Below are 12,908 nucleotides of genomic sequence, written 5' to 3'. Positions count from 1 at the left end.
TTAGAAAGCTGTGAGTAATCATTACACTGTGTCAGGGTTTGTGTGGACAAGAGAGCCATGAGGATAACTCTTCTTAACAATACAGTGACTGGCATTGTGCTACCTGGAAGGGTTACCACGAGATCACAGATTCCAAAGCAGTCCCATGTAACAAGATCTGTCCTTTTTGGAGAGAAGAACAAAAGCATAAAGTCTCATGAAAACAAAGGAACATAAAATTGCTTTATTATGGACATAGCTGTATTTACAAAATGATACATTTTAAATTCATTCAAACCTGATTTCTCATCCTTAGAAGATCATCCAAATAATTTATATTTTCCTTTAAAAAAGGTTTTAAAATTTTTAAAGTTTTGTCAATTTTTCTCTTTTAAACTTTCAAATACTTAACATGCTATTAAAGTTTTACAGCCTTATGGTCAATTGAGATACTCAAGAGTTATTTAAATCTTTCTGAATTTGTAGATTTGTTTTGTCCAGGGTGGGGTCTATTTTAGTGAAGCTTCAATGTGATGTTTTAGTGTTTGGGTGGAATATCCTGTTGATACCTAAGTGCATCTGATGTATGATGTCATTTAATTCTAGTGTTATTCTGCTTTTTTGTGGAAGGAGTCAGATGACCTGTGTATTGGAGAAAGTATGGTACTGAAATCACCTACCAGTATTGGGTTGGTGTTAATCTGTCTTTAATTCCATTAGTACATTTTTTATGAAATTTGACACAGGTGAGTTTAGTGCATATATATTTAGGATAATGTCTTCTTGGTCTGCTGGTTAGCTTGAAGTGTACCCCTTTTCTCTTCTGATTAGTTTTAATTTAAGTCTGTTTTGTCAGACATTAAAATAGTGACACCTGCTTGTTTCTTGATCTCATTTGATTGAAGTACTCTTGTCCATCTCTAAGGCAGTGCCTATCTTTAAAGCAAAATGAGTTTCTTGCAGACAACAACTAGCCTGTTTCTTTTGATTGAAAAGTTGAATCTGCTAATAATTAAAGTTATTATTGAAATGTGTACTGATTGCAGTCATTATGTTGTTGCGTTTTGGTGTTCTTTGTGTTTAGTAATTATGGCTTCATATTTCTTTCTACAGTCTCTTGGCTGTGCTCATTCCTCTCTTCAGCCTGAAATGTTGCTTCCTGTAATTTTCTTTAGGTTTGGTTTGTTGAATATAAATTTTTGGGCTGTTTATATTATGGAAAGTTTTTCTTTCTTTTTCAGCTAAAGCATATAATTTTTGCTGGGTATATTATTTTAGTTGGCTCTCATAGTCTTTTCAGACTTGGAATGTATTGCTCTAGCATCTTCTGACTTTCAAAGTTTCCACTGAGAAATCGTTGGTTATTCTAATGGGTTTCCTTTGTATGTGACTTGTGTTTTTCTGTTGAAGCTCTAAATATACTTTCTTTCTTATGTATGCTTACTGTTTTAACTGTGACATACCGTGGGGATTTTCTTCTATGTTCTTGTCTATTTGGTGTTCTGTGTGCTTCTTGTATGCTTGTTTCTTTCCTAAGTTTGGGGAAATTCTCTTCTATGACCTTGTTGAAGATCTGTATAGCAGCCTGCCTGTCCTAGAACTCACTCTGTGAACCAGGCTGGCCTTGAACTCACAGAGATCTGCCTTTCGGGATTAAAGGCATGTGCCACCACCACGCAGCACCTGCTGGGTTTTTTGATCATGGACATTTTATCATGATTTTTGGGTTTTTTTTAACCTATTTTTATATTTTATATAAACTACTTTGTATTTCTTATAAACAAACAAAAGCTTGTAGTATGCAGATAAGTCTTTGCCAACTACACATCAGATGGGGGATTATTCTCTAGAAAAGAACAACAGAAACTGAACCTTCAAATTCCTAGTCATCCAGTCAGTAAATGGCCAATGAACTGGAGAGTTGGTTCTCAAAAGCAGGCATCCAGGGGCTGGAGAGATGGCTCAGGGGTTACAGATGCTTGCTACTCTCCCACAGGACAACCTGGTTCCCAGCACTCACCTCAGGGGCTTATAACTGCCTCCACCTCCGTTCCTTGTACACAAGCACATGTGTGCACATGCATGTGAGAGTACACACACACACACACAAACACAGGAAAGTAAATCATTTTCTACATTTTTAAATTTTTAATTAAAATCTAATTGCATCACTTCCTTCTTCCCTTTCCTCCCTCCAGTCCCTTCCATGATCCCATCAAATTGATGGCCTCTTTTTTTTGTCATTATCATTACACACACAGAGAGAGAGAAAGAGGAGATGATGAAGTGTGATAAATTATATTACAACCTGCTAAGTCCATTTGGTGTTGCTCGTATGTTTCAGGACTGACCATTTTTTTATTGAAAAACCAGTTAGGTAGGTGGCCTCATCCCTGGGAGAGATTTAATTTTTCCTCTCTCGGAAGTCATTAATTGCTTATTGGTCTTTATCTATGGGTGAGGGCCCCTATGTGAAGGCCTCAGTGAGATTTCTCCCACATCAGTATGTCTGTTTATGTTGTCATTGTTCGTATTTTCTTTAGACAGTCATTTTGTTGAAATATTGTGGGTGTAGCTTCCTTATCATTTCTTTTTTTTTTTTGTTTTGTTTTGTTTTTTTCAAGACAGGGTTTCTCTGTGTAGCATTGGTGCCTGCTCTGGAACTAGCTCCTAGAACAGGGTTGTCTCGATCTCTGTCTGCTTCTGCCTTCCACCACCACCCTGCCCTTCCTTGTCATTTCTAAAAGACAGTCTCACAACAGACTTCCTGGTTCTCTGGGTCTTGCAGTCTTTTCACCCCCTCCTCAATGTTCCCTGAGCCTTAGGTGTACAATTTGTGTTGCAGATCTATCTGCTAGGGTTGGGCTTCCCAGATCAGTTGACTTAACCCTTGCGGCTTTATCTAATGGGCTCTGTGAAAGCTGTTCTTATCTGTGCGTACAAGGATAAGCTTTAGAAAGCAATTGGGGATAATCTGATCTAGTTGTCCTCTAAGGCGCAAGACTTCATAGCTCTGGGTAGTTAGATGTTAAAATCAATGACAGATTACTGGTATAGTGGAGTTGCTATTAAAAGTGGCCAGCCAGGAGGCTGAGAGGTAAACATGATACAATGTCTATGGAGGGAGTTTTCAATGCATGTCAAAACTGTGTCTTCCCTCAGATTATATACATTTTCTCTATGAGTGTGCAATAGTGTAAAGGAAGAATGTCTTAGAATATATGTAGCAAAACCTAACTAGGTTTGGTGTTTTTGTTTTGAGGGAGATAGAGATACTTGCACATCCACATTTATTGCTGTATTATTCTCAATGTATTTTCCATGTACTTGTATGTGCCTAGCAGTCTTAGAAATATACACACCAATGTATTTATAGTGGTTATCTGTGAAAATAAATTATTTTTTACTTTTTAAATGTTTCTGTTATCTGAATTTTATAATAGTTCCCATAGTCATTTTGGAAATAAAACCAATTTTTAAATGGTGTATACTATGTATATAATTGCCAAAAATACAAACAAACTAAATCAAGACCATTCCCCCAAGATTTCAGAAACAAATGGATCAAAGTTTTTCTCTGTGAGGTTTAAATGAAATGTTACTTTTAAGAAAAGTAAGGCATTGACTCTCCCTATATGAAACACATATTAACAGTAAGAGGCGTTTTAAGTTGTATGACTTCACGAAAAGTTTCTATAGATTATTTATGTAGACCATTGCTTTACAGTATAATTTACAAGACTTTGGGAATTCAAGAGTCTCTGATTCAAATTCAAATCATTGATCATTAATACACATCTGTGTGGGACTTGAGATGAGAGCAGAGATCTGTTCACTTTAGAAAGAGCACTGATCAGGCCAAAGAAGCACATGTCTGTTTTGGTGAGACAGTGAGTTTATTGAGGATACTTAGAGGATCATAGTGAGTGGGAGTGACTAACCGGAGCATGGGTGGCCCAAATACAGCTCCAGACCAAATAGCCCGCCCACTCCACATAGTGACTCACATAAGCCGTTTCACTGGAGCCCTCCTGACAGCTCTCCTCTCCCTAGCAATTCCTGACCTTTGTAAATTTCATTTTATTACTGAGTCTTATGAGCCTCCTCCAGGAGAGAATACTTCAATTTGAGAGGATACCTGCACATCCAAAATGTTACCCCAATAACTTAAAATGCAAGGCAGAGAGGATAACAGTAGAAACAGGAAGGAGGGATGGATGTAGACACCCTACACTAAAGGGGACAGAGCATTTCTCATCGCAATGTAGTAATCCCAGAATTCTACACATAGTGTCTGGATGACAGGCGCAGCTGCTGCTGCCCAGCGCCGATTTTAACTGAATCCTCTTGTCTGTCACACAGCAATCAGCAAGCCTTTTTACTGGAGAATGTCCCATGCAACAATGCGAGCTGTGAGGAAGTGCACCGGATGTTTAAAGTCTACTGGGACCTATCAGGCCTAAATCTTATCAAAGATGCCATGGTTGCCACCTTTTTTGATATCTATGAAGACGTGAGTTCAGAACTGTCCTTTGTGTTTAAGAGTTTAATTGCTATCTATATCATCTCATTGTAGCTTCATAGTTTTTACCAGAAAATGGAATGAGAGTGGTTCATTAAAGAAAACCTCTTTTAATGTTCAGTAGGTGTGGGGGCTGACTGCTGGGAGTGATAGTTATCTCTGTGGTTGACTGTGGAAGTGTTATCTCTTCTTGTGCTTATTTGGAATAAACTGCTGCAGAATTGTGCTTTAAGACTAGCAGATCTACAAGTTCATCCGCTGACCCAAGCAGAACCAGCAGGTACCTGCACACACAGCAAGGGAGTGCATTCACTACATTTGTCAACTGGAACATGGCATCTTCTGACACTTTCCTGGCTCTCTCACTAGTTGCCAAGTGAGCTGGTGGAAGGCTCTGTAGGTGCCTGGCATCCACCTTTCTAAAAAGAAAGCTAGTTTACTACTTAGAAGAAGAAGAGAGAGAGGGCTGAAGCCTGGAGAGATGGCTCAGAGATTAAGAGCACTGAGTTCAGTTCCCAGCAACCACATGGTGGATCACAACCATCTGTATTGAGATGCAGTGCCCTCTTCTGGTGTGCAGGCAAACACATGGACGGAACACTGTAAACATAATAAATAAATCTTTAAAAGAGAAGAAAATCTTTTGAAGAATATAAAGTTAATTTATCACATACATCCTTACAGATTGTTTACTATAGAAAGTAAAAGCCCATCAGAACATTTATATCTTCATTAACCTTTTATTTTGTTGTTCTGTTTTGCTCTGGGTTTAAGAGGCTTGTATTCAGTGGTGAGTTATAGATACCCACATTTCCTTGCTTTTTCTGCTGCCAAATCGCATTTCATTTTATTTTTCATTAGCAGTTTCCAAGCATAAAAGTAATTGGTAGAAATATTACAAGAAAAAAAATCAACAAAATTGCTTACAAATCAATTTTTAACTTCTGTACATCAAAAAACATAATAAATGAAATTTCAAATTATTTTTAAGTATGGAAAATAGAAATGCTACAAATGAATGAAATAATTCATATCCTTAATATAAAAGTAAGTATTCAGGCCAGCCTGGTCTACAAGAGCTAGTCGAAAAACCAAAAAAAAAAAAAAAAAGAAAGAAAGAAAAAGTAAGTATTCATAGACACTGGTGTGTCACCAAAATCTCTCCAGAAAAGTATAGTCAATTTATAGAAAAAAATATATTGCTAACATTTGTAAAATGAAAAATGAGTAGCATCAGGAGATGCAGAAGAGCATCCACTTTAAATGGATGTGTGGTTTGTCTTCAGTAAAACGGGCTGAATGTGTACTTGTTAGGGAGCGAAAATGTGGTACCAGTGCCACATGCAGCACAGCAGGTAACTGGACCATGTTTGCAGAGGGTCTGACAATTCTGACAATTCTGAGCTGTGTCTACATCTCACAGTATGTGCTGCGAATGTCTGGAAGCCTGACGTAGATCCCCAAACCTACTGTAAGAAAAGAGACTCAGTAGGATGCCTATATGTTTTTCTTTGGGTTCTCCTTATTTTTAGCTTCTCTAGGATCACTAATTATAAGCTCAATGTCCTTGGTTTATGGCTAGAAACCAAATATGAGTGAGTACATCCCATGTTCCTCTTTTTGGGTCTGGCTTACCTCACTCAGGATAGTGTTTTCTATTTCCATCCATTTGTATGCAAAATTCATGAAGTCCTTGTTTTTTATTGCTGAGTAGTACTCTAATATGTATAAATTCCATACTTTCTTCATCCATTCTTCCATGCTCAACTTACTAGACCTGGATGGAGGTGGGGGTTCCTTGGACTTCCCACAGGACAGGGAACCCTGATTGCTTTTCGGGCTGGGGGGAGACTTAATTGGGGGAGGGGGAGGGAAATGGGAGGCGGTGGCGGGGAAGAGACAGAAATCTTTAATAAATAAATAAATTAAAAAAAAGAAAAGAAAAGAGACTCAGTTCCTGAAAGTTGTCCTGGACGTCCACTGCACTTCCCCACACATGCACACAGTAATGATTCTAAATGAATTGTAGGTCTGAATGTGGTGACGTCCACATTACTCTTCCATTCCCCCCACTCCCCCACACATGTACACAGTAATGATTCTAAATGAATTGTAGGGCTGAGTGTGGTGACGTGCACCTTTGATTCCAGTACTTTTGAAGCAGAGTCTAAGGCCAACCTGATCTACAAACTTGGTTAGCCAGGTTCCAGCCAGCCAAGGCTACACAGTGAATACTATCTTTAATAAAATCACAGTGTATATACATACAATCAGAAGGAAATATACCAAAATGCTAACAGTTACTTCCCAGGACACTTTTCTTTTTATTTCCTATTTAAATTGTGTACCTACATTTTAAGTAAACTTATTTTAGACATCAACCTACTAAGGTTGTACAAATAACAAACTACCCGAGAAAATTAACTTAAAAGGACAAAGGATTTCAGTCCATAGTCACTACATCCTGTCTCTTGACTGGTGCAGCACAGTACATCATGGCAGGACCACATGGTAGAACAGGCCAGCTCACCTGTGGAGGCCTAGCAGCAGAAAGACGGCAAAAACTGAAGCCACAATATCCTTCAGGGATATCAGGAACATACCCATTCATAGGCCTTACCTCCAAAAGTTCCCACCACCTCCAACAGGCTGCCAAGCAAATCTTTAATACGTGAGCCTTTGGAATAAGAATTACTCAAACTATAGCACAAGTCACACAGTGGTCTTTTTCTTTCACCTAGTAGTTTTTCTTACAATTTTTTTGTTTTTTTCAGGGCATCTTGGACATTATAGTACTCAGTAAAGGGTACACCAAGAACGATGCTGCCATCCATACACTTAAAAATAACTTTGAAGCAGATGCTTATTTTGTAAAAGTCATTGGTGAGTATTCTAGATGTTACCAGTCATCTTGTTTTCCTCTCCCCTTCCCTTTTCTCTCTCTTCCCTTCTCCTCATTTCCTGGTACAAGTGCACACTTCTGTGTGGTGCATGTACAACCCTCCAGATCAGGAAGTGAGCTGCAGCAGAACATCGTGCTAGCTATACATAGGCCCCATTCACATATACCAGCTGTCTCAACAATGACTCTCTTTCCCTTCTGGTTAGTATTCTGCCCAGGATGTGTTGAATTTTTCACATCTTTCCAGACTTCCTCAATCTAGGACACTTTTTCAGTCATTTTCTATTTTTATCTTCATTGGTTTTAAAGAATTCAAATTTTATATTGTTAGATAATCCTCGCTATCTAACTCAAGTTACCTGTTTTTAGCAAGACTCTACAGCAGGGAATTGCAGAGCAGACGTGCTGCACTTCCAGGTCATTGGACCAGGAGGACACAGTGCACACTGCTCACCTGCTCACAGAGAAGAACAGTTAGTATTTTTATGTGTGTATGAGTGTTAGGAACAGAACCCTTGTCCTCTGTGAGAACAGTGCTCCTAACCACTGAGCTGTCTCTCCAGCCCTGAGATGATCAATTTTTGTTTGTTAATTTATTTACTTTAATGTGTATTGGTGTTTTGCCTGCATGTATGTCTGTGTGAGGGTGCCATGGCCTCTGGAAGTGGAATTACAGACAGTTGTAAGCGGCCATGTGGGTGCTGGGACTTGAACTCAAGTCACCTGGAAGAGCAGCTAGTACTCTCAACTTCAAAGCCATCTCTCCAGCCTCATGATGGCCAGTTTTATCTCTCCTATAGCCACTGTTTTTCCCTTCCCTATTCCTACAGAGTTCTGGTATTGCTTGTCTCCTTTTTTATATCAAACTTTTACCTGCTACCATTAGAGTCTATTGATCACTCCTGCCTCAGCTTTTGTCAAATAATGATTCTGCTTTGCATCATTCTTTCTACATTATCTTTTTTTTTGTATTTATTGATTGTATTGTGTATGGCTGCCTGAGTGTGTGTATCTCTACCACATGCATGCAGGAACCCTTGTAGATCAGAAGGAGGGAATCAGAGCCCCTGGAACTGGAGTTACAGTTGTTAAGTCACCATAGGGTTCTAGAAACCAAACCTGGATCCTCTGCAAAACCTCTTAACTACTGAGCTCTCTCCACACCCCCATCCTTCTACATTCAAAGTTTCATTTTGTGCAGCCGTTGACCTGTGCCTTGAATCACACACATTTTTCCATGTATGTAAAACCCAGGCTCTCAGTACTTAGTGTACATGTTAGTGGTTTGTCATTTCTTACAGGTTCCTTTTGGACACAAATAGGAAAATGGAAGTCAGGCTTCACATACATGTACGTCTAGTCATATGTCTGATTAAGCCACTGCTTCCATTTTTAATACAACACAGTCTCTCCGTGTGCATCCTCTGTAGCAGTGAAAGTTTTCCCTCTCATTTCCCTGTGCTATTTCTCCTCTGTAGCCAGTTCCTTGCAGGTACCTGTCTCACTGGGGCTGGACTCATAAAGGCCTTGTGTATTTTATTATGTATATTCCTGTATTATCTGGAAAGAGTTGTTAAATACTGCTGTATATTTTAATTTGGTTTTTATTTGTTCATTTTTAGTATGTGGAAATAAACATTTCAGTGCAGCTCACTGAACTCACTTATTGATTCTAGGAAGGTATTTTTTAGAATAGTTTTTTGGGAAAATTTTTCTTTATAGACAGCCATTTGTAAGGAGGAACAATTTTCTTCCCCTCTCCAATCTCTTTGCCTTTCGTGTCTTTATTGTGCTAGCGAGAAGGAGTAAGAATGGACACCTTTGCCTTCTTCCCTCATAAGCACCACATTTCACCACTGGGCACATTCGCTGTACAAGGACTTCTCCTTGTGTCATGGTGAAAAGGTTCACTTCCTTCCTCCGTGACTGGGAGTTTTATCAGGAATTAGTGTTGGAAGATACCTATTTTTTAATACTACTAGAGTTAATCTCTGACCTCCATACATACACTGTGCCCCACATATATCTACACCCCCACACATGAACATACACAAAGATGTAAATTTTTTAATTAATTTTTAAAGACACGTGTATAAAATGAACAGATTTTAAGTTTTTTAAATTAATTTTGAAAGACATAGGTATAAAGTGAAATTTGATTTGCTCAGAAATTGAGGTGGTTCCTATCTGTGGTCAGAGTCAGCAAATGTATTAATAGACTTTGAGGGGGGAATTAGATCTTATTTTTAATGTAAGCTTATAACATTAGTAATAGGCTGTTCTTTATCTTTCCACAGTTCTTAGTGGCCTATGTTCTAATGACTGTCCTCGAAAGATAACAGTAAGTAAACTTAATTCTTTTTTAAAAAAGGGATCATACAATTTTATTCATTAGCTCTAAATGATAAGAGACACAGGGACCAGACAGAAGCCAGATGTGGTAGATATCAATCGGAACATACCAGTGATAAATTTTAGATCTAAAAGTGCTAAATATCTTAACTAAGTCTAAGACTGTTATCTTTGAAGAATAATACAGTCCCTGACTGTATTCTGTCTTAGGATACACATGTCTTAAATAGAAGAACAGAAAAGTTGAAAACAAAGCCATGCAGAAGGGCATACCACACAATCATGAACCAGGATGAGAGGATGGCTCTATTAATATCAGAGCAGACAGTGTGGCAAGCAGCTTTACTGGAAGCAGAGAAGGTGTGCCAGTTACTAACTTACTGTCTGCCAGCTCCAAACCCACTGTATTCCGATAGTGGAACTGAAATCTGTAGGTTTCAGTTCAGCAATCCCAGAGCGAGAGAAACTGTGCAAGGCTGGAAGAGGCCTTTTCCTTCTGCTCTGTTCCCACTAGCAGTCAGTGCCTCTGCATATAAGGGGCCAGGCAGCATTATCCTCTGGAGGGCTGACTCTCACAGTGCAATAGAGGATACATGTCCTCTTTGCAAACATCACCACAGCCATGCCACTCTCCTGGTTTCGCGGCAAGTAAACGCCACATTATAGACAATAATTACCACATCCAGCCTTTACAAGAGTCTGAACTCAGCTCTTAAGCCTTGCAAGGCTTTAACCTGCTGAGCAATTTCCCTAGCCTCAAAAAATACTAACCATCACTTAAATATATATAGAAACACTGGGCCTCAGAGAAGTTAAATTTTCCCAAGTCTTGGAGTTCAGTGAGAAATTTCAACACAATGGTAGATGTTTTGATTCTAGTTTCATATCCTTACAGTCCATTTAAAGCATTACAATTCCAATACTTTCATGTAGGTATAGTTGAGAAACTTCTATAGTGGAGACATCTTTACTGTACTTGGAAACAAAATAATTCTGAAGTAGTCAGGAAAGCAGGGTTGGCAGGAAGAAAGAGGTTGGTTTGCAATGCATGGAGAGCCCTAAAGCTAAGGTGATTCTTCAGACAGTCTCAACTGAGGCAGAGGGTGAGGGCCTCTCTATTCCTACATCCACTCAGACATGTGGCACAGCACATGTTAGCTGAGAAGAGTTGCCAAGTAGAATCCAGCTGTGAACTAGCAGCAGAATCCAGGAAGTAAATGTCTTAGTCCTGACATGCAGACCTAAATGAAGCAGGAATGCATGATGGTGACCCTAGCAAAGACACCTAGTAATAGGGGATACAGAGCCTGAACCAGTCTTTTGTAACCAGACTGGTGTCTAGCATAATTGTCATCAGAGAAGCTTCACCCAGAGACCGATAGGAGCAGATGCAGAGACCCACAACAAATCATTAGGCGGAACTCTGGAAATCCTGGAAAAGAGGGAAAGAAAGCATTGCAGGAGCCAGAAGACACCACAAGAAAACAGTGCATAGAATCAATCGGGATTGATAGAGGCTCACAGAGACTGAAGCAGCAATCAGGGAGCCTGCATGGATCTGACCCATGTCCTCTGCATATGTTATGATTGTGTAGCTTCGGTTCCTGTAGTACTACTACTAGTGGGAGTGGTGGGTGGGGTTCTCTGTCTCTTTGCCTGATTTTGGAACCTTTTCCCTCCTACTGGGGTGCCTCATCCAGCCTTGATATGAGAGGATGTGCCTAGTTTTACTGCAACTTTATGCCATGTTTGGTTGATCTACATGGGAGGCCTGCCCTTTTCTGCAGAGAAAGGAGGAGGAGTGGATCTGGAGTGGGCGTGAGGGACTGGAAGGAGAAGAGGGAGGGGAAACTGCAGTTGGGAGTAATATTTGAGAGAAAAACAAAGAATTGGTTTGTTACTGATGGTAAATTGCTGTTCTATCGCCTGCCCCCATACAGACATGGCTGAAGAGGCAGCACTGAAGTTAGACTCATTGGACTACTTAAAAAGAGGAAAACACGGAAGTGGGCTGGGATGTTGGGGACTTTGGAGCTAGGAGGGGAAAGACAGGTTAGATATGAAGATACAGTATATAAATGTATGCAAATTTCTAGGAATTAATAAATATTCTTCACTTTTGGCTTTGGTTTTTGTTTTTTTTTTTACCTATATAATAAATTTTCCTGACATTCAAATCATTTACTTACTTTCCAAGGCTAACTGTTTCCTTTCTCACTGCAGCCCTTTGGAGTGAATCAGCCTGGACCTTATATCATGTACACAACAGTTGATGCAAATGGATATCTGAAAAACGGCTCAGGTAAGAGCACGTGGGAGGGCATGCATGTGCGGCATCTTCTTTCGGTGGGGAGGCAAACTGCTGTCACACTCATGTCACAGCCCTGATGAAATTGTTTTTATTGTACCTTTTCTGTGTCATACATAAACAGATTTCAAGAGCTATTCAGGACAAAAATATCAACATTTATTTCTTCATTTTTTATTACTGTGATGAACCAAACCTATTATCCTTATTTTTCAGCTGAAATAACAGGAAATGAGAGGTAACTTGAGTTATCTTAAAGATTGAATGGTAAATCATATAAATTAGCTCATTTTAAGAGAAGTGAGAGCTAGAAATCTGATTAATACTACAATCTAAACTATTCTATATTTTCAAATATAGAATAAGAGGTCTAAAATTTAGAGAGATGTTTTTGATATAGTTTTACAAAAGCACAATTTACGTGTACATTGCAACAAATATTATGGAGAAATTCAGTCAAAAAGGAAACAGACTGAAAGATGTCTGCATGTGACATACCTGAGATTCCTTCCAAATTACAGTCAATCCAGCTACCTGCAGAAAAAAATGACAGCCCAACTAGGTGGTGGTTGTGCATGCCTTTAATCCCAGCACTATGAGTTTGAGGCCAGCTTGGTCTACAAGAGCTAGTTCCAGGACAGGCTTCAAAGCTACACAGAGAAAGCTCTTGCAAATGCAAAAGAAAGAAAGGAGGGGGGGAGGAAGGGAGGGAGGGAGGGAGGGAGGGAGGGAGGGAGGGAGGGAGGGAGGGAGGGAGGGAGGGAATAAAGTCCCAACATTATATGATTTCTTGAGAATCGTAGAGTCTTGTCCTTGAAGAAGCATAAACAGGCATGCTATAATAA

The 12,908-nt window shown here is 39.3% G+C and overlaps 1 protein-coding gene across 1 annotated transcript in view; it reads left to right on the top strand.

Annotated features, from left to right (window-relative positions):
- The window catches only part of Itfg1 (integrin alpha FG-GAP repeat containing 1), a 109,684-nt gene that overhangs the window by 78,120 nt on the left and 18,656 nt on the right, over positions 1 to 12,908 (top strand). The window contains exons 11-14 of the mRNA XM_075976792.1: positions 4,342 to 4,492; positions 7,276 to 7,384; positions 9,701 to 9,744; positions 11,979 to 12,057. Coding sequence (XP_075832907.1) covers positions 4,342 to 4,492; positions 7,276 to 7,384; positions 9,701 to 9,744; positions 11,979 to 12,057 — 383 coding nt within the window. The remainder of the gene's footprint in view (positions 1 to 4,341; positions 4,493 to 7,275; positions 7,385 to 9,700; positions 9,745 to 11,978; positions 12,058 to 12,908) is intronic.

The sequence above is a fragment of the Microtus pennsylvanicus genome, chromosome 6 (assembly GCF_037038515.1).
Source record: "Microtus pennsylvanicus isolate mMicPen1 chromosome 6, mMicPen1.hap1, whole genome shotgun sequence".
In the NCBI taxonomy this organism is placed as follows: domain Eukaryota; kingdom Metazoa; phylum Chordata; class Mammalia; order Rodentia; family Cricetidae; genus Microtus; species Microtus pennsylvanicus.
The sequence above is the reverse complement of the archived record's forward strand: the minus strand, read 5'-3'. Positions and strand labels throughout refer to the sequence as shown.